Source organism: Mastomys coucha, unplaced genomic scaffold (assembly GCF_008632895.1).
Source record: "Mastomys coucha isolate ucsf_1 unplaced genomic scaffold, UCSF_Mcou_1 pScaffold5, whole genome shotgun sequence".
Lineage (NCBI taxonomy): Eukaryota > Metazoa > Chordata > Mammalia > Rodentia > Muridae > Mastomys > Mastomys coucha.
In genome coordinates this window covers 71,700,988-71,723,258 of record NW_022196911.1, presented here as the reverse complement: position 1 = coordinate 71,723,258, position 22,271 = coordinate 71,700,988, and the positions used below count along the sequence as shown (strand labels likewise).

At 45.8% G+C, this 22,271-nt stretch overlaps 1 protein-coding gene across 1 annotated transcript in view; it reads left to right on the top strand.

Moving 5' to 3' along the window:
* The window catches only part of Vps53 (VPS53 subunit of GARP complex), a 135,372-nt gene extending 114,468 nt beyond the window's left edge, over positions 1-20,904 (top strand). The window contains exons 18-22 of the mRNA XM_031354443.1: positions 847-995; positions 4,856-4,925; positions 18,585-18,722; positions 20,011-20,115; positions 20,608-20,904. Of these exons, the coding sequence (XP_031210303.1) occupies positions 847-995; positions 4,856-4,925; positions 18,585-18,722; positions 20,011-20,115; positions 20,608-20,778 (633 nt within the window). The 3' untranslated portion in view covers positions 20,779-20,904. The remainder of the gene's footprint in view (positions 1-846; positions 996-4,855; positions 4,926-18,584; positions 18,723-20,010; positions 20,116-20,607) is intronic.
* Positions 20,905-22,271: the final 1,367 nt, after the last annotated feature.

The window sequence follows — 22,271 nt, the reverse complement described above, 5'->3', positions numbered from 1 at the left end:
CAGGCTGGCCTTGAACTCAGAAATCCACCTGCCTCTGCCTCCCAAGTGCTAGGATTAAAGGCATGCACTGCCACTGGCTGGCTAAAATTGCTGTAAAGTTTAAGGCTAACCTGGGCTATGTAGTAGCCAACCCAGCCTGGACTACAAAGCAAGATCCTGTCTCAAAAAAACAATAATAAAATCCCAAATTCTTTCCAGTTTCCTTGGAAAAGGGTCTGTAAGTGAATTCTCTTCTAGTTTGTTCTGGGTTTCACCACATTTAGTCCAGCTCCTAAATCTCCCCAGTCTCCCAGGCTGCCTGCAAGTAAACATCCTCCCTGGTCTCCAGTCCCTGACGGAGCTGTCCATCTATGGCAGTGGCTCTCAACCTTCCTAATGCTAACACTTTAATGCAGTTCCTCATGTCGTGGGGACCCCCAACCATAAAGTTATTTTTGTTGCTACTTCATAACTGTAAATTGTGCTCCTGTTGTGAATCATAATATGAATATCTGATACACAGATGTCTGACATGCAACCCCTATGAAAAGGGGTCTGTGGGCTTAGACATTCCCATTTCTCTGCTTAACAATGTGGTGAGCACCTGTTACATGATGTCTGCTTAGGTGGGACGGCTGCCTGAAGCATTAATGGGAGCAATGGAGGAGGAATGGGGCCTGTGCTCCATGCCACTGGTGGGTGGCTTGCCTATTTTTACTCAAAAGCAGCCTCTGTGTCAGACGATGCCAATCCCTGTGACACCAAGTAGTGACCTAATTTCCATCCCCCAACTCCCCTTTCCCATTAACAAGTAACCCTGTTCCCCTGCAGGGGCTCTCAAGCTTGGCTCTGTCCTGTCTGTTTCAGATGCCATGGCAGAATGTGGAGCATGTTGGTGACCAGAGTCCTTATGTCACTTCTGTTATTCTTCACATTAAGCAGAACGTCCCCATCATCCGTGACAACCTGGCTTCCACACGGAAATACTTCACACAGTTCTGCATTAAATTTGCAAAGTAAGTCCTGAGTTGTTCTGCTTTCCTGATGCTTTCTGTTTCAGTCTCCCAGGAGAACCACGCAGCAGCACAGAGATGCCCATGTACCCATCCGTTCATGACCACATCCCTCACGAACCATACTGATGGGGTACAAACCTGTGGCTGACCCCAAGATCACTCTCCAGGCGTCTCTCTCTGCGTTGGGAGAGGTGGTTAATAGGTCTGGTGACATACACAATAAAGTCATTTTACTGCTGTGCTTAGCCTCCCAGCAGGCTCACAAATCCAGGTGTCCCATCTTCTGGTAGGGCTCATTCTGGGACCTCCAGGAAAACTAATATTCTTCTATTCCCCCAAGGGCTATAATGATAAAAGCAAATGGACCACTTCGGGTCATGTGCATGCTTGTAGCAGCAGCCATGAGCCATGGCAGAGCCAACAGAAATGACTTGGGGTGTCTTGATCTTCTGAATTTTGTCCATGAATTTTGTCCATGAGACCACTCCTTGCCCAGACTTTTAGTTTTCAGTAAGTTCATGTGTGCATTTTGTCTCTGACTGGATTATAAGCTTCTCAGGGGTTGGGCCCATCAGTTGTACCTTTGTGCCTTTACTTCCTCCCCCTCCACCACAGGACTTGTTATAGTGGCCAGAAACCATCTACTTCTGAATATCCTTATGTCCAGGGGAAGTACTAGAAATTCGGACCGGGAGCAAGCACCGAGTTGCCTGCCTTCCTGTCATGTCCTCATGTGTGGCTATTTCAGCCTTGAATTTTGAAGCAAGGAAGTAGTTTGGTACTTTGCCAGTCAGCATCTGGCTCCGGCACTGTTTCCCGAGAGGCCCAGCCGTGATGAGGGCCAGTGTCTCCTCTGACCAATTATCAGATGCACAGTTTGGCAGGTTGCTCCAGGAAGGTCAGTGCTGTCCAAGCTACCGTATTTGGATTGTTTTCGTCCAGGTCCCAACTGGTGACTCAGGATTCTGAGTTTCTCTTTTCTCCAGATCTCTCCCGGTTTGTATTCAATTAGATTTTCCCCATCTGACATAAATAAACCCCCAAGGAACAACAATGACAGAGTAGCTGTAAAGTTAACTTTAGTTTCAACCTCATCAGGAAGGCTTGGGCTGACTCCAGGGAGCGTTTATGTTTGCAGGCTGCAGATGGACCAGGAGCTGACATTCCCCCTCTCTCTGGATGCTCATTAATGTGTACTAAAAGCATTGTTGATAAATCACATGTGACATTCCCTGTAACCACTGCTACAAGTGTCTCTATAAAACTTTACTGTGACTCAGAATCTCCATTGTAGGCACCCAGGGGTCCGATTGAGCTAAGGTTAAAGTGAATAAGGAGTCTGTTGCTCAGTCTATCCAAGTGTCAACTTCACATTCTCTCATCACCTTTTAATTTTAGTACTAAGCTCACTCTGAGTGATCTGGGAATAGGGTGCCCATCACCCACATCTGGAAAACTTTAACCGAGGACCTAGAAAGTTTTGTGCTTTAACTCTTGGTACCTTCCCATCGTTATAAAATCTCAGCCCAGAGCAGTAGCCACCACTTTCATCCTGGTGGCCCTTGGCAATGACACATCACTTTATTGGGATTTTTTTTCTCCAAAGATATGTGTCTGTATCGTCTCCATGTTTCCCCAGCCCACCCACTATGGACTAGTTAGGGCAAGTTCAAGGGCCAGCCACAGCATACTCTAGTGTGAAGTAGCATCCATTACAAGCTATACAGGCATGTGTGATGAGTCCCAAAATCAGCCTCCCATTACTTGTTTGGCTCAGGTTAAGTTCTAAGAACCCCTTCCAGACACCCTCTTGTTCACGCCTCCTCTAGATCAAGAGGCCCACACCTGGATCTGACCACTGGACTTCAGGTCCTTTTCCCATTGCCTCCTTTCCTGCTCCACAATTGCTGGCCCATCTGTGGCTATACTGGCCCCAATAGCACCCTTTCCTAATGACTTACCAAGGTCAGTCCTGGTTGAAACGTTTGGATCATGAATGACTTCTCTCACCTACTAAGCTAGTATGCCTCTGTGAAGTTCTCCCGGAAGTCTTTAGCAGTCAGGGATTATAGTGTGCAGGAAAAGATGTGGTGAGATTGAAGGGGGAGGACAGGGCATGGACCCAGCATGCAAAAGGGAGGAGACAGGTAGCAGCCAGCTGCTGTGGAAACCCTGCCCCTTTTCATGCTTCCTCTGTGGGCCCGGGGCCCCAGCACCTCCTGGTCAGCTTACTCTGGATCTTGCCTAGTTATGCACATCTGTCTTTCAACAGCTTTTGAACTACATCAGCACAACGCAGCCTTCTTGGCTCAGGCCTTGAAGCTTTTTCAAAAACCTTTCCGGACTTGCTGGGTTTTCCCTGTCCCTCACCCTAACTAGCATTATCAGCCCATGTGATCCAGGTTGTCCCTTAGTGCTCAGCAGGGTTTTAGAAAATCATGTGATTTTTTTTATTTGTTTGTTTCTGGTAAGAGAATTACCACCTTAGCACTTATTTTTTGGTTTTGCTTTAAGATACCCTAACTGCCTCTGTAGTTCACTCTTGCTACTATTGGGGTATTTTCAGCTACTGGTACTCAAATGAACTTGAGTGGCAACATGTATTTTTATTGTATTGTTTTTTGTTGTTGTTTTATTTTGTTTTGTTTTTCGAGACATCATTGCACTGTGTAGCTCTGGATGTCCTAGAACTTATTATGTAGACGAGGCTGACCTTGAACTCACAAGAGATCTACCTGTCCTCCTGAGTGCTGGGATTAAAGGTGTATGTCACCACACCTGGCACAAGATGGATTTTAAATTTTTCACATAACCTCAAGCCTAGAGGAAGTTAGGACAGACAGGGTGGTTGGTTTAGGGAAGAGATAGCTTAGTGATTAAGAGCACAGCTTTTCCTTCAGAGGTCTCCAGATCAGTTCTCAGTATTCACATAGAACAGCTCACAATAAGCCGGGCAGTGGTGGCGCACGCCTTTAGTCCCCGCGCTTGGGAGGCAGAGGCAGGATTTCTGAGTTCGAGGCCAGCCTGGTCTACAGAGTGAGTTCCAGGATAGCCAGGGCTACACAGAGAAACCCTGTCTCAAAAAACAAAAAACAAAAACACAAAAAGAACAGCTCACAATAGCCTGTAACTCCAGCTCCAAGGGCCTCAGTACCTCCTTCCAGCCTCCATGGCACATGCAGACATGTTTACATGTATACATAGACATATACACTAAAATAAAAATACATGATTTTTTTAAAGACAGAGAATGTGATTGCTTTAGGGTTTCAGTGGTTTCATTGAGACCTGGTCTAGTCTGCTGTCTTTGAGACTGGCCACACCCTCAGAATGGTAGGAGAAAGACAAGCATAGGTGTGAGTTATATATCTCAGTTATATAGACTCAGTGCCCTAGGCAACAAGTGCGAGTCTCACAACAGCCTTGTCTTGAGGCGCTTCCCGCCAGGTGATTAGACTGGCATAGAGTAAGTCCCTCTCTCAGGACCTAAAACGGTCACCATTGGGACTGACTGAAGCTCAGGAGAATTGCCCTCACTGGGACTGGAGTGTGGCTCAGTGGTAGAGTACTTGCCTGCTATACTCCCGGATCCAGGTTCCATCCCCAGTGCCACAAACAAAAATAATTCACCCATAGGTTAAGATTTAAGGGATGAGCTTTTCCCCAGAACATCAAGGCTATTCTTCCCTAAACAAATCTGGAGCTAAAACTAGAAGGAAAGAGAAGGCAGTGAGTGGTGGTGTAGGGGAAGTGAGTGTCCACCTTGATTCTTGGCTTTCTCATGAAAGGGAGTAGAGTCTTAACAAGTTTCTGCTTTACTAGAAAGAGAGTAAGCCTAACCTGTCACTTTTTATCCACAGTTCGTTCATTCCCAAATTCATCACCCACCTCTTCAAGTGTAAGCCCATCAGCATGGTGGGAGCAGAGCAGGTAAGGCAAACTTTGTGTGGGACCCTCACCTTCAGCCTTTGTTGTAGATCCAGCACACACTGTCAGGAGATAGTCTGAAGAGACCGAGACTGGTTTCCCTGGTGTAGAGAGCGATGGTCACTTGGTGGCTCCTTTTGCTTCTTTGTTTTGTCTTTTGGGATAGGTTCCCATATTGTAGCACAGACTGGTCTGGTCTCAGGTCCATTAGATAAGCACATCCTCATCAAGTGTACAGAACAAGGTTGGAGCAACTGTCCTAGGGGCATGAGGGGTGAAGACTTCAGGTTTCTTTGAGGGCTGTTGCTGAAGGGTGTTCTCAGTACAGCCAAGGCCCTGGGTGTGGCTGGGCAGAGCCCACAGAAGAAATCAAGCAGGGGGAGCCTGAGCTCACCTCCCCAGGAAGCTCCTTCACAGGCTCCTTTCTTCCCATCTGAATTCTCTGCTGAAGTATGATGGCACACACCTGTGACCCCAGCACAGACGAGGCTAAGACAGAATGATCTCGAATCCAAAGCCAGTGTACAATATAATGAGACCCTGTCTTAAACAAAAAGACTTGGTTAATGTCACCTGAACACTAATGAACTGAGTTCATCAACTACAGCAAAGCCACTTTGTATTTGTTTCCCACCTGTTCAGACTATCTGAAATTTGGGCAGTTTGAGTTCAGGGAACACTCTGAGTGATTTTAAAAATAAAAACAGGGATTTTGGAAATTGCTCCATGATAAATACTGACCAAAGTCAACTTGAGGAAGAAATGGTTTATTTTCATACAGGTCACAATTCATCATCAAGGGGAGCTGAGATAGGAGCTAAAACAGGCCGTGGAGGAAGCTGCTTACTGGCTTGCTCTCCATGGCTTGCTCAGTGTGATCTCCTTCTTATGGAACCCAGGACCACCAGGCTAGGAATGGCACCGCCCACAATGGGCTTGGTCTGGGCCCTCTCACACCAATTGTTAATCAAGAAAGTTCCCCACAGACATGCCCACAGGCCAGTCTGATGGAGGCAGTTCCTCAGTTGAGGTTCCCTCAACTTGGGTAAGCCTAGTTTGTGACAAGTTGACAAAAACTAATTAGCACATTATGCAAGGGTGTGGTCTGAGTTTGATCCCTATAAAAAGCACCCACATAAAAATTTAAGAATACAGGACTAGAGAGATGGTTCAGCATCACTTCCTACTCTTGCAGAAAACATGGATCCCGGTTCCAAAACCTACCCTGGGCAGTTCACAGCACTGTACCTCCAGTTCCGGGCATCTGATGCTCTCTTCTGTCTTTTACAGGCACTGCACACACATGGCATGCAAGTAGAAAAACAGATACACAAACATACACATAAATAAAAGCACATTTAAAAAACAAACAAGAGTGGTAGTGTGTACCAGCAATGGGGAGGTGGAAACAAGAGGATCCCTGGGGTTTGCTGGCTAGTCAAGCTTAATCAACAAGACCCTATTTCAAGAACAAAGGTGCGATTGAGGAAGATACCCGGTGTCCGCACATACACACGCGCACACATGCAGGTACAAAAAAATATTTATTACTCTAACATCTGAAAATACCACTGAAAGTGTAAACTGTTCACAGGCAAATCAAAAACAACTCTATCTGTGAACACTTAGGCTACATGTAAGAAGATTGTGTAATTTATGTCCATAGATCCTGTCCAGTACCAAACAAAGCAATGAGGCTCAGCTCAGTGCCCTGTCTCTGTGGCTCCTTGGCTGTGTTGACAGCCCCTGCCCCAGCCCCCAGCCTCCTTCCCTGGGTCAGGAGGATTGCTAGTTAAGCATGCACTGGATGCACCTTGTAGTCACTCATGAAGTGTCAAAGGCAGATAGCAACATCTGTGGAGAGCAGAGTCTCCTGAATCTAAGTGCGGAATGACTTTGTCCCTTCTGTTAGCAAGTACAGGCCACTGTGAGCACTCAGGCTCTGAGCTCTGGAGTGACATGAGCAGAGGCTGGACCCTGCACCTGCAACATTGCATCTGTTTGTAGGTACTTTACAGGACCTTTGGTTCCTGTCTCTGAAATAGGAGTGCTTAGTACCATCTCACCAAGTAGCCGTGAGAGTTAAACAAAACAGAGCCATATGTGGTGGCATACACCAGTAATCCCAGCCCTCGGGGAAGCTGGGGGATTGTAAGTTTGAGGCCAACCTAAGCTATACAGCTAGATCTTGTCTCAGAATAAAATAAAACAAAATTAGTTTAAAAAAAAAAAAAAGCCAGTGTCTATAAGTAAGACGCATAGCTGTCATGTAGCCAGCCCTCATTAAACACCAGCCCTGCTCACTGTAAACTTCCGAAGACCCGGACATGACCTTGTTTCTCTTCCATTGCTTGTCTGCCCTGATACCTATCCACATGCAGCCTGCATAAAGACTTCTAGTCAGAGCTTGCCCTCCGCTGTCTGCCTGACCAGCTCCAGCCCGCGTCAAACATGTTGTCTTGGAAAACTCCCTGGGAGGCTGTGCGATTCAGACACCAGCTGGGCTTGACTGCAGCAGTCAGTGTTCTGAAACCCTGACCCTGGCATGTCCGGAGCACAATGCTCATTCTCTCCATCGGAAGTGGCAGAGCAATGCCCTCACACGCCAGCTCCAGTTTCCTTAGTGAATGTTTACCAGGCACTCACTCTGTTCGCCTCTTTACAGTGCGCCATCTGAGAGGATATGGAGTGATTAAGATCTGTGTCTGGGAGTAGCCGTAGAGCTCTCAGTTACATTTCTGTCTGCAGACTTGACCAAGTCCCTGGAATCCAAAGCTGACTCATGGGAACAGTTGTGTGCTTCTGTAGCCTTGCTCAGGCCTCTGGAGGCTGATGTAGTGTCTAACAGCCATGGGAGTTTTGATGTTGTCACAGAAGTCCTGTATCACGACTGTTTTCCTCAAACTTTCTCTTATATAAAGCAATGGCAGCTGGAGGAAGGTAGGGGCATACGTGCCACACCACACATTCAGGAAGCAAACGCAGGAGAGTTGTAAATTCAAGGCCAGTGTGGGCTGTGTAATATGACCCTGTCTCAAATAACAGAACAGAACAGAATATGAGCAGAATCAAATCAGACTTCGGGATCCTATCTCAGGAGCAGGACATTTGGCCAGTGTTCACGTCTGCTTTTAGATGTCAGTGAGAAGCCCATCTTCTATAGCTGAGTCTCATTTCTCATACCCCATGCAAAGGCAACGAGCAGTAAGATGTGGCTGTCTACACACCCACCTGTGGAGGCTTTGAGGCGGAACCAAGGGCAGTGTGGCCCTTCAGTGGTTCCCAGGTTATCTGTGTAAGGTTAGCCCTAGCATCTGAACTCTGAAATCCAAGCCATGATGTAGCTAGAGGTCTGTTCACTTAGGCAATAGGGTCCAAGGAATCAAGAAATGAATAAAGGGTCTGGAGAGATGTCCCAGCAGGTAAAAGTAGTTGTTGCTCTTCTAGATGACTTGAGCCCGTAGCTGCCTCACTCATCCCTTCTGTCTCGACCCCCCCCACACACATACACACATAATATAATAAAATCAATTTTTGAAAGAAAGTTAATAGAGAGGTGCTGGTGGGTAGAAACACATTCTGACACTCTGCCTTGCTCCATGGCCCTGACCCAAGCTTTAACTAACCCTGTAGAATTCAAAGCTACAGCTGTGCCCCTTCTTCTGAAAGGTGCTAGATATCTGAGTCGAGGTTAGGCTTGAATACAGATGTGAGAGGTAAGAAAGGAGCCCTTGCTGTTCCTTATTCTCACCTTGATTAGTACATACAGCGAGTTATTTATCTTCAGGCCCCAGGGTCCTCTTGAGCAGTTTCAGGGGCACATGGAATTGAACCGTTCCTGTATTGTAATGTTCCTTGCTGGTTTGTGATTTCCAGAGGACCTTGTGGGATTTGCAGGGTCATTAATTAGTCTTACAACAGAGGTCATCTATGACTGAACACAGCAGAAATAAAATCCATTTGCTTAAACTTACCCTAGAGAAAACAGCACAGTGTGGTGTTGGAAAAGACGCACAATCCAGCCCTCACTCTGCTGTTGATGGCCCCTTTGTTCCCATATCAAGCCTGTCTGCTCCATGCTCACTGTCCTACTTCAATAAAGCACTGAAGCAGGTGCTCTCCGAAGGGCTTTCTAGACCTTCCACACTGCTCTAAAACCTCATGTTTGTCAAGTTACTTTTTCTTTCATGCATTATCTTTATTTATTTGGTTTTGGTTTTGATACAATGCCCTACAGTGTAAACTATTGTTACAAATAATTGCCTTCAAATAAATCCACAAACCTCCTGCCTCAGCTGCTGAACGCTGGGATGGTAAGCATTATACCACTATGCCCAGAGTACTTTGTGTTATCTTTATACAGCATATCGAGAAGATGGGAATACGGCTTAGTGATAAAGTGCATGCTTAGTGTATGTAAGATCTGGGGTTCCACTCTTAGCACCATAAAAAAAAAGAATCTTTATGGATATGTTCCAGTAGAACATTTTGAAATTGCACATGACATAAAACATGCTGTCTTCCAGCATGGAGCTCACTGGCATTAAGTATAGACCTTGCTGAGGATCTGTCATGATGATCATCTCCAAAGTGAACCTCTGCCCCCAGCTCACCGCTGCTCCCACCATAGCCCTGGCTATCTGAGTCTGACACTCTTCACATAAGTGCAAGGAGACAGCAGTTGTCTTTTGTGCTATTTTCACCTAGCCTAATGTCATCAGAAAGTCTTTCCTCTTAAGGCTCAATAGCATCTCATTTTATGTATTAAAATATACTACATTTTTATCATACTGGCTTCTAAACTCTTTTAAAAACCATCTTTTAAAGCATTTTTTGGTGGAAGGCAGGAACATGTTGTTGTTGTTGTTGTTGCTGTTGTTGTTGTTGTTGAGGCAGGCTCTCACTGTATAACCGTGGTTAGCCTCAGACTCACAGAAATTCATCTGCTTATGCCTCTGCCTCCCAAGTGCACCACCATGCCTGACATTAAAGCTAATTTGAAAGTACAGACATCTCTGTTACCAAGAATGAGAAAGTGAGAGAGTTGTTCTCAGGCACATCGCTTCTATGTACCCTTTAGATAGTAGGGTTTCTTCATTAAAGGGGAAAGGGGCTGGAGAAATAGTTCAGTAGTTAAGAGCACTGTCTGCTCTTCCAGATAACCCAGGTTCAGTTCCCAGTACCCACACTGCAGTTAACAACCGTCTGTCACTCCAGATTCAGGGAATCAGATGTCTCTTCTTAGCTCTGTGGGTTCTTGTATGTACCTGGTACATGTGTACACATGTACACATAAAAGAAATAGATATTTTTCCATAAAGAGGCCAGGCATGGTGGCACATACCTTTAGTTCCAGCGCTAGAGAGTCAGAGGCAGACAAATCTCTGTAAGTTCAAGGTTGGCCTGGACTGTATGGTGAGTTCTGGGCCAACCAGAGATATATAATGAGACCCTGTCGAAAGAAAGAAAGAAAGAAAGAAAGAAAGAAAGAAAGAAAGAAAGAAAGAAAGAAAGAAAGAGAGAGAAAGAAAGAAATGTCTTGTCCAAACAATGATAGAATTTATTATTTATCTAATAGTAAAAATAGTAAAACTTTAAAGAATAAATAGGGTAATTATTGAACTGATAAAATATATTTTAAAAATGATAATTCATGCACAGTAGCAAATTCTTAAAATTCTTGGTGTTAGAGGTAGAGACAGGAGACTCAGAGTTCAAGATTGTCCTTGGCTAAGTAGTGAATCTGAGGCCAGCTTGGGATATGCAAAATGCTATCTCAAAAGTTTTTTGAAAGGTAAATGTAACATGTTATAAACATTTAATAAACTGTAATTTGTCAAAATTACAGTTAAGAATTATATTAGGAAGCTAGACTGTGATGGTACACACCTTTACTCCTAGCACTTGACAGGCAGAGGAAGGAGGACCTCTGAGTTCAAGGCCAGCCTGGTCTACAGAAGAAGTTCTAGAACAACCAGAGCTATACAGAGAAACCCTGTCTCAACCCCCAAAAATTAATTAATTAATTAATTAATAATAGTAATAATAATAAATGAAAAAAGAATCATTAACATGTTAATTCATACATGTTTTAAAGTATTGTACATTTCAGAATTTTACCTCAGAGGGAAAAGAAATGAGTGGCTAGGTGTGAGTGCCAGGACTCCTCAGTACCTGCACTGCTGACAGCAGGCTGGGCAAGCTTTTGCTGTGGAGGTGCTAAACCGTACCCAAGACTTCTGCCCCTAGAGGTCAAATGCGACAACCAAAGATGTCAGAGAGAGGCCCCTTGTCTAGTACCGCTGGAGTGGAGCAGTGAGTGAGTGGGGATGGCGGATGTTGGGGTGCTTACATTCTCATGGTCCCAATCTACTGTCCACATATGTTTGAAATCCACCTTGAGGACAGGATTTAAAAGTGGGAGTTCTACTCCCACATGCACTACTCGTGAACAAAGGAAGATTTTATTCTGGGACTTGATAGAAAATTCTACGTTTCCTGAAATTAAACTAGTTTCCTTCCAGATACCCCCCCCCCGCCCCACCACCTCACTTTGTAGTTCTGGGGATTGGACCCAGAGAGAAGCTCACACGTGAGGCAAGCACTTCCCACTGAGCTGCACCCCGGGCTCCTGCATCTGGATTTCTGATTGCAGAATCACATTCAGAAAGTGGAATGTCTTCCCTCTTCTCTTGTTCTCACATGGGTGCTCCTGCCCACAGAGCTGGCGTTTGCCCTTCTACCAGCAAACCATCTGTCTGAAGAGCTGCTCCTCCTCTACTATGCACTCATGCCCACCTCCTTGGCAAGCTCTGGCCCGCTGTGTTTCCTATGAAGCCATCATTCCTATGGAGAATGCCACCCTCCCTTCCTGCCACACTCCCACACTCACTAAGAGGCAATCCCTGCTACACACCAGGGAGGGCTTACAGCACAGAACTGAGAAGACTGGGCTGCACTGGCCATGAGCCAGTTAAGGGCAAAGATAACGGCAAACACCAGACACAGAAATCTCCCACCTCACAAATAAGGTATCTGATATCACTACTTCTACCCCTTATTGCCTGTGTGTCCTTATAAAGCCCTAACAAGGACAGTAAATATTTAAAAGATAAACCCACAACTCTAAAAAATATTTAAATGGCTCTCTAGTTAAGAGTGCATTCTGCTCTCATAGAGGACTGGAGTTCAGTTCCCAGCACCCACATGGTAGCTCACAATCACCTGTAACTCCAAATAGAGAGAATCTCATTCCTTATGCCTCTTACTTTCCTCCAGAGGCACCTGCACACACACACGCACGCACGCACACACACGCACACGCACGCGCGCACACACACACACACACACACACACACACACACACGCACGCACGCACGCACATGCACTCACACAAATTAAAAATAAAATCTTTGCCAGGCATGCTGTGCACATCTTTAATCCCAGCTCTCAGGAGGCAAAGGCAGGTGAATCCCTTGAGTTTGAGGCTGGCCTGTGTTTATATAGTATATTTATATTTATTGTTTACATAGTAAGTTTCAGGAGAGCAAGACTACTTAGAGAGACCCTGTCTTAAAAAAACCAAAAACTTATATAAATTTAGAAAGGCTGCTGACACTAAAGTCCACATTAGAAACGTGTTTCTTGGGTCTGGGGCTCAGTGGTAGAACATGTGAGCATTTGCCAGGCTCACAGTTCAGTCCAGCATTATCAAATAAATATATTCCTGCTTATAAACAACAGTCACACAAATTTTATTTTTTATTTTTGTTGTTTTATTTTATGTGTATAGGTGGTTCACCTACATGTTTGTGTACCAAATGCATGCCTGGTACCCACAGAGGCTAGAAAGGGATGTTGGATCTCTTGGAACTGGAGTCACAGATGATTGTACAGATGTCAGTGCTGGGAATTGAACCCAGGTCCTCTGTAAAATCAACTAATGCTAACTGCTGAGTCATTTCTATTTAAGTATGGTGGCATGTACCTATAATTCCAGCTAGCTGGGATACTCAGACAGGATGATCATAAATTCAATGGCAGCCTATGTAGCAGAGCAGGAACCCATCTCAAAAAGGCAAATCCTACTTCCAGTAGCAGCAGAAAGCACTGCCTGCCTTGAAGCAAATTTTATCAAAAACTGTACAATCCTTCTAGAGAAGAAACTGCACAATGCAAAGGGGCCCTTAGTCAGGCCTGGTGACGCTCGAGGCTGAGGGGAGAAGATGGACAGCTTGAAGCCAGCTTGGTTTTGCAGGGAGTTCCAGTCAGCCTAAGCTATAGGGTAAGACCTTGCCTCGATCGATGGGATTTGGGGGAGGGGAGTTCCTCATGAAATTTCCCTTTACTGGATAATGATCTTTCCCAGGCAAAGCTGCTTGGCCAGTCTGCAGGCCCTCAAATCATCTATGAGGTATAAATAAATTGGCTGTGGCCACTCCTTGCACTGAGATCAGTTGTGAAGAATGAAACCAGCAGATAGTGGGAATCAATGGGAGCTTTTATCTTCCCCCAACACCAGTCCCCATCTCTCTTGTGATCACTCTGCTTTGTGCAATAGTGAGAGTGAGGTTCTCATCTTTCCAGCCGTCTAGCAAGATGGGATTTTCTTGTGACTGGCTGGGGTCAGGCGTGTCATACCTCCTTAAGATATGAAATACACTAGAGAATTATGTCTGGCTCATTCAAAATCTTCCTCTCACGTAAGTCTATACAATTATTTATGCATATACTGTATCTCTGGGAAGTAGAAAATGTAGCAAGCATCCCCAGATGTTTGAAACAGATTTTTGTCCCAATAGGCCACGGATTTGATTTTGACAGACAAGGCTCTTATAATTTGTTACGAAGTTGAATCTTTGCCAGGCCTCAAAAGACACACTTAAAAAAAGAAAGAAAGAAAGAATATTTCTTGTTAACAATGTCTAGAAAATAAATCAAAGGGGCAGTGACCAGTCAGTGAAATATGTACTGTGTTCCTATTCTGCATCTCTGCAAATTTCAAGTAAGTCATTAGGGCTCTTGTTGAAGTCCCCAGTGGAGTCCCAGCCTTCCCTCACCGCCACCACCTACGCCCAGAAGAGAACACTATTCTAATTTAGGTTTCTAGGTTGCCATATGTGTTTGGGTGTTCCATGCATGTATATATTCCCAAATGATACATGGGTTGTTTTGCTTACTTCTAAGCTTTATATAAATTGTACTGTGCATGTCATTTCCTCTCTTGCCTTTCCCCCCTACTTAACATTTTTTGAGATTTATTTGTGTTGATATATGTCATTTGTGTTCACTCATGTTAGCTTCAGTATCATTTCCCTTTGCATAAATATGCCAATGTTCATTTACTCGTTTTTGTTTTATGGACACTGAGCTGTTTCCAGTCCTTGTTTGTCCAAAGAGTGGGTCCTGGGAAGTTCTTTTTAACATGAGTATTAGGAGTTGAATGCACCCTTGACTTGTGTGTTAAATGCCTATTAGTTCCTGGCTGGTCATACTGTTTTGAAAGGTTCTGGAAATCTTAGGAGGTACAGGAGAGTTGGAGGAAGTACGTCAAGGGAGTGTGTCGTTGAGGACTGTATCTTGTCATGAAGACTATATCATGTCTTCTCTCTACTTCTCTGCAATGAGATAAAGAAAATCCCCACCGCACACTCCTGCCACCATACTTGGCTCATGAAGCACATGAGACCGAGTAACCTAGACTGGCTACTCTGAGACTGTGCATCAGAAGGAATCTTCCACCCTTAAGTTTAGGTACTCTCAGTCATAGCAACCAAAGTTAAGATTATGACAACCAACAATTTCTCCCCGTGATGTAAGTAAAAGACATGGGCCATAATTGCATACTTGTTTTGAAACCGTCTCTTTGTGTAGCCAGTGCTATGCTGGAAGTTGCACATAGCCCAGACTGGCCTCATACTTGTCACAGTCTGCCTGTCTCTGCCCGCCAAGGGTAGAGCTACAAATGCACAGCACCACACCTGATGAGCTATGTGGATCTACAAGCAAAAAATACTCCTGCATTCCCTCAAAGGGCTCGAACTAATTCATTCTGTCCCCATGAACTTGGACTTCAGTGCTGTATCCTCAGCCAGCACTTTGTGTGTGTGTGTGGTGTTGGATCCACGACCATGTGCATGCTAGCAAATACTCTGCGCTAGAGTACACCACCCCCATCACCCCAGTCTGCATGTGCTTTGTACCTCCTTCCCTTGCCAGTGCAGCACTCGTCCTCAGCTGGCTCTATCTGGATTTTAGTGGGAGTCTCATATAACTTAGAGTAGTGTATTTTTCAATCTTTCCCATATTTGACATTCTTTTCTAGCCACAAGCAATAAAAAAATCTCTGTATTTTCTTCTAAAAGTTTGACTATTTGGGGATGTTGAGAGGTGACTCTGTATTTCAGAGCACTTGCCAGAGGACTGGGTCTGGTCCCCAACAGCCATGTCAGGCAGCTCAAAACCACCTGTAATTCTTATTCCAGATAATCTGGTGTTCCTCCAGCCTTCATGGACACATACCCACAAATAAGTAGTAAACTTAATCTTTAGCCATGGTGGCAAGTACCTTTAATCCTACCATTTGGGAGGCAGAGTCAGGCAGATCTAAGTAACTTTGAAGCCAGCCAGGTCTCTATAGTAAGTTCCAAGCTAGCTCAGGGTTACATAAAATGACCCTGTCTCAAAAAAAAAAAAAAAAAAAAAAAAAGCCTTAAAGTTGTCCTTTTCATATCCTTCATAGGTCCTTATCTATGTGAAATTACACAGAAATATTCTTTTTCTTTGAAACAGGGTCTTGGCTACTTCACCCAGGGTGGTCTTGAACTCCTGGGTTCAAGTGACCCTCCCACCTCAGCTTCCTAAGTCACTGGGATTGTAGGGTGCACACCATGGGCCTTGGACTCACCACCTTGTTCACTACAAGTGTGTGGGAAACAATGTAATTTCCAAGGAAATCTGAAGAGTATGCTAACCCTGGGCTCCTGCTGTGGGCCTTGGCATTCTATGCCATTTTCTCAGATGCTGAGCACGCTTCTCTGTGAACTCATGGCCTTTCCATAAAGCAAACACTTTGGTGGTAAGAATTCATCTAAGAGCTGATAGGTTAACCTGCATTGGGATCCTCAGGACCCACATAAAAAGCCAGCATGCCTGTAGGCCTGGTACTAGGGTTTGCAGACAACAGATTCTGGAGGCCACCTAGCCAGCCAGCCCAACCAATTAGTGAGCTCCAGGTTCAGTGAGCAAGCCTGTCTAATGAGGTGGAGAACAATAGGAAGATATCCAAGATTGACCTCTGGCTCTTCATACACATATGAGTGTGCACACAGAAACTTGTACACACCTACATACACCTGACTTCAAATGGCTTTCTAAAGCAAACATAGTAAGATTACTTAGCTGCCCTGAAATTGAAGAACTTAGCAAGTTTGGGCTCTGGGGTCTGGGGAGATGGCTCAGATGACAAAAGCACTTGCCACTCAAGCATAAAGGACCTGAGTTGAAATAGACAAAACCCACATAAGGCTTGACACAGTAGTGCACATCTCTAATCTCAGCACTCGTAAGGCAAGAGAGGAGCTCAGAAAAGGATAAACCCTGAAGTTGACAGGCAGCTAGCCAGACCCCAGCTACACAGTGCAGTGCAAAAGAATCAAGGAGACTCTGCTTCCAAACAAGGTGAAAGATGAGCACCAGCACTTCAGACTGTCCTCTGCCCTCCACACATGCATGGTGTGCATGCGCCTGCACACCATAGACACACAGAAAGGAAGCTTAGGCTTCTAACTACCCACACTCCTTCACGAAATTACTGTCATTAGGGTAGCTTCTTTGCCACTTTTGGAGAGTGATATTTCTTAGTTATCTAAACTAAGCATTAACATTCCCCAAACCCTTGTAGCACTTTTGAAGTTATAATCACCATAACCATTAAGTCGATTGTATCTCTCCTTAGCTATTCTGTCTTGAGTCAGAAACACTCCTGTCCAATACAGGGGAAGGGAAGGATATAGTGTCGGAGGTCTTCAGGAATCCCCCTCCTTGCCAACTAGCTGTAGTTATGAAAGGCTGTCTGACGGGTCCTTGGGCCTTGTCCTGAATGTCTTAACTACCATCTGAGTTTAGTAGTAGCTGAGAGATCTGTCATCCCACTGCTGGCTCCATTTGAGACCCCATTGGGCTCATCCTAGGGCCATGTGATTCTATTCTCTTAAACGATTTAAGCAGACCAAGACATAGCCTCGTGACTGCCGCCATTTCATTCTTAGTTCATTTTTGCAGTGCTTGTGATCAAACTTGGTCTCCTTCTGACTAATGCTCTTGCACTGAGCTGTACACACAGGCCCTGGCTGCAGCCATTTCTGTGTGCCTTGTCATTGGTGCCTGGAGGCTTCTAACCAGGCCATCCTCGCTTATGTTGAAGTAATCCACAAGGTGGATGCTCAGTGTGGACATACTAGGTGCTGGGTTATACCCGGCTGGTTATTAAACCTTTGGAGCACTGATATTCTATCCTATACAATCAGGAATAGTGAACTCGGAAAGGTGGGCCCTCAGAGAGGCCATGTAAAGAAACTCCTACCATCATTTCTAGCTATTGGTGGTCCATGAGGAAAGCTGGTCTCCTTCCCGATCACTGGCATCCAGGAGGACCAGAGCAAACCGAAAATGTGGGTTGCTGTCAGGATATGATTAAATATAGTTAAAATGTCATCAAACAACATCTAGATAAATCCTAAGTACAGCAATAGCAAGTTGCCATGTTTTGCCTAATGAATAAATAAGATTTCTGTGCTGATGAGGGTGTGGTCTGTGGCATCTGTGATGCTGGTAGCCATGTAAGCAGGTGTATTCTATGTAGAAGGAGATTCAGACATGTCCTGAGAACCTTCAGAATGTGCTAAGGCTTCAACCTGTCCCAAAGACTCTTCCCTAAGATGATAGATACCACTGCTGAGGCTAGAATCAGCCATGACGCTGCCTCCCTCAGCATCTGAGGGTTTGGGGTTTGCTTCTTTTCAGATCATTTTTCTTTTTATATGTATGAGTGGTTTTGTCTGCATGTATGCATGCATGTTCTTGCCTGTGGAGATCAGAAGAGGGCATAGGGTCCCCTGGAACTGGGGTTACAGATGACTGGGAGTCACCTTGAGGATACTGGGAACCAAACTGATTAACCACTGAGCTGTTTCTCCAGCTACCCACCACCACCACCACCACCACCACCACCCCGCCACCCCGCATCTGTTACTAATGACAAAAACCTAGGGAGTAAATTAAGTAGGAGCATGCTATTGAATCTTAAACTTATATAGCCTGTATTTCATAGCCACTAAAAATCATGTTTTTAAGTGTCACAATGGGAAATAATGTGTATTCTAGAAAGGTCGGGTGTGAAACCATACATACACTCTGCATGATTTGAACTTGGTTGTTATTCACACACACTGGCTAGCAGGAACTATACCCACATTTCACTGTGATTTCTTGAGGTAGCTTTTCCTGGACAGTGGAATTTTTTTTTCCTTTAAAGTTCTATTTTCCAAGTTTTCTGTAATGGGAAAGGGTCAAGTGTACAATGGGTAGCACCCGCCTGCTCAGCATGGACATGCTAGGCCCTGGGTTCCATGGAGTGCCTATAACGGTCTGCTTTATCTGCAGCTTCTGCTGGACACCCACTCTCTGAAGATGGTCCTGCTCGATCTCCCATCCATTGGCTCACAGGTGGTGAGGAAGGCCCCTGCCAGTTACACTAAGATTGTTGTGAAAGGCATGACCCGGGCTGAAATGATCCTCAAGGTGTGTCTTCTCCTTTCACTCTGTGCAAAGGAGTTCTGGGGACTTCGGGTTTTGCAAACCGTTTGCCCTGTCCACTGGCCCCCAAGAGTTGTCCACCCTCTGTGATGTTAACAATCAGTGCACAGTTACCTGGGGGTCAGAAATTCTTTCTGACAGGTGAATTCTGTCTAATAACTCCACCAGCTGAGAGTCAGATCACAAATCAGGAGAGAAGCCCTGAGTCCCTTTGCCGCTCAGGAGGGGTTTCAGGCCCAGCTGTCACGCATGCCCTCCCCAGAAGCTCTGTGCTTTCCCATGTTTTGCACCTCTAAGTGAACTCTGAACAGATGTTGTAGTGACTGAATCGAATTGACAAATGGGCTTTTTAAAGCCTCATCTAACAGAGATTGTGCTCTGTGCACTGGTAGAGCAGCATCTGCCTCTGGTCTCCACTTGGCCTGTCAGAAGAGGCTGGTGGGCCGGGAGGCAAAGGCTCTGTTCTCATGAGAGTCTGGCACCTACGGGCTCTTCAGGCCCATTTTCCAGAGTGATTATAATGGCGGCAGATAGGAGAGGAAGGCTGCAGTGGCCTGGCCTGGCTGCAGACCTTAGGACCTGAGAAAACTAGAGCACGTGCCTGAGGAAACTACAAACATCCTCACGGTTCTCCTCCCCAACTGGCTTGCTCAAGGGAGGAGAGAGACATTTTGGGAAATATCTGCAAAGGACTTTTGAAGAAACTGCTCCTTACCACTTTTCTGGTACATTCTCAGGAATTCAAAACAAAATCAGCCCACTAGGGAAGAAAAAGCATTTTCCAGAACCAAATGAGATGAATCTGGAGATGGAGATGCTGTCTGTCTGTATACTGATTGGTAGTTAAGTGAATGTGGAGAGATGGAAAGTTCCAGGTTTCAGGTCTGCAAAAGAGGCCAGCCAGTTTGGATTTTTGTTTCTGAGAACATCTGTGAGCATCTATCTCTTCTGCTTCTGCCTCCCTCTCAGTGGATAGCTCACCACTCATAAAATCCCCCAGCAGACGACACTGAGTTTCCAATGGTTCCTTTCAGGATTCCTAATAGCATTAGGGGCCTCCGGTGTTTGGGGAGCCAGGAATCCATATGTTAAAAAGCAGTCTGGGTAACTCAGCCACTCATGGGAAGTCTACTCTAATGGCGCAACAAGTTGGAACAAGCCGTCAGAGCACTTCTGAACATGGGTTTACTGTCACGTGGGGGCAGCTTACAATAGACCCTGCCCTCCAGCCTGAGGACTCCTGACAACCTACCTTTGTCTTCTCCTTTGGTAGGTGGTGATGGCCCCTCATGAACCATTGGTAGTGTTTGTTGACAACTACATCAAACTCCTTACAGACTGCAACACGGAAACTTTCCAGAAAATACTGGATATGAAGGTAAACTCTATTGTTATATACATCCCATTTACTAAGGAATGGAGTATGGGTATAGAACCTGGGGAGCACCTCAAAATTTCTAGCTTCACCTTAATCCCTGACTGCAGGGATCCTTTTTCGGGAGGCTTATCCTGGCCATACAGATTTCAGCATCCTGAAGACCACCCTGCCCAAGAGAGGGCTACTGCCAGCTGAAGATGGGATGTGGGGCAAGGAAGAACGGGGCATTGTTCTTCCCTCTGCTTTTGTTTCTTCTCTTTCCAACCCTTTCCCTCTCTTTCCACATTACCTGTTTCTCCTTCCTCAGTTTTCTCTTCCAGGCTGCTGCTCAGGAATTCCCCTGAAGAAAGCAAGGTCCTTGGGTTCTCGTCACCATGCAGTTAGCCCAGCACAGCTCAGGCTGAGCAAACTGCAGGACTAAAGTGTGCCTCCTACCCCTGCCAGCCATTGTGGGGCCACCACCTGAGCACTCTTCTCTCCCTTTCCTCTCAGGGGCTCAAGAGGAGTGAGCAGAGCAGCATGCTGGAACTTTTGCGGCAGAGGCTCCCTGCCCCACCTTCAGGGACAGAAAGTTCCAGCACACTGTCCCTGATGGCCCCAACACCAGAGCAGGAATCATCACGCATCCGCAAACTTGAGAAACTGATTAAAAAGAGACTGTAAGGAACCTGCAGACATTGCCAGAGTCCCTGGGCAACTGATTTCTGGAAACCCTCACACTCATGGCTCCAGGTCCTAAGTCTTGAAGCCTCTGAAGACATTACGGTTATTAAAGAATCTCTCCCATAATGTGTCTTATTTTCTATCTCAGTCGGGGAAACACGGTGAAGTTTGGGTTATAAAAAGGTATCTTTAGGTGATCTCCATCCCTGTGGTTCAACTGCTGTCCCCAGGCTACCTGTGATGGTTGCCACCGGCCCATGTCATCTCCCCACACAGCCCTCACCAGCAGCCAGTGCCTGCAGCTTGGCTCAGGAAGCCTGGATCTTGCCCCTTTCTCCATCTGTGTTTGAGGTCCTTTTCCCTCTTTGTCTCTGGAATTGGCTTGGGGGGCTGAGTGGGATATTGGCCTCTTTACCAGTTCCCTGAAGTATTAGCACTTTTCCATGTAAATAGCTGTTTCTGGAACTTAATCTGCTGTCTTCCATGACATGGCCTAGTTACCCCTGTTTTCTCCCATGTCTCTGTACTCTCCAGAAGAGAGATGTCCACTGCTTCTCTTGCCCATGGAGGAGACAGACTGTGTGGATGCTGGTGTGCCCAGCCTGGGCAGCAGGGTTCTTGCCTGTGATGGGCTCCTAAGCTGATGTGGAGGCAGACCTAGAGCTGACTTAGAAGCAGGTCTGCGTGGCATTCTCCCTGTTCACAGGAACACATTGTCTAGCCCATTCGACTCTGCTCCTGGATTCTAGGAAGGAGACTGTCTGCTGAGAGAGTCAAGGAGGTTCCCTGGGAAGGGCTTTCTTGGCAGAAGCTGAGGGAAGGGAAACACAGTAAATCTGACATCTGACTTCCCCCTTGCTCATATGTTTCAAGTCCAGAGTACTTTCCAGAGTCCCTGAAGCATGGTGGCCGCATGTCGTACCACAGCGGCACATCATTCCTACCACTGAGAAGAACCACCTCGGAACATGAGACCGACCTTGCACACCAGGCTCAGGACCGGAAACAGCCCAGAGCACAACCCAGTTGTCCTGCCTGTACTGCCCACCACCAGCTTTTGAAATCCAGCTCTGCTGGGGAGTCACCCCACTTCCAGGGAACGGGCACCTTACCAGAGCAGACCAAGGCTCTGTTACGTGACCACAACCTCAGTGTGACCGCCTTTACTGACAGCTTTTGTTCTGGTACTAAACTTGTTAGCTGTTAGAACGGTAAGATCGGGCCCTTGACTTCATCTCAGCAGCAGGAAGGCTTGCCGGGTTATCTCTGGCTATCAGAGTGCTCAGCTCCTCTTGGGTCTCTTGACCCCTGGGCCACATACCAGCCCTAGAGCCTTATTTCTTCATCAGCATCTGGCCTATTCTTGCTAGGAGGAATAACCCTCATGTGTTGAGCATTTTTAAACTCTAAACAGAATGAAAACAGGTGGCAAGGAAAAGATGTGTAGCCCTTGGTCAAGATGCATCACAACCCAGACAAGTGCAGAAGCTCAC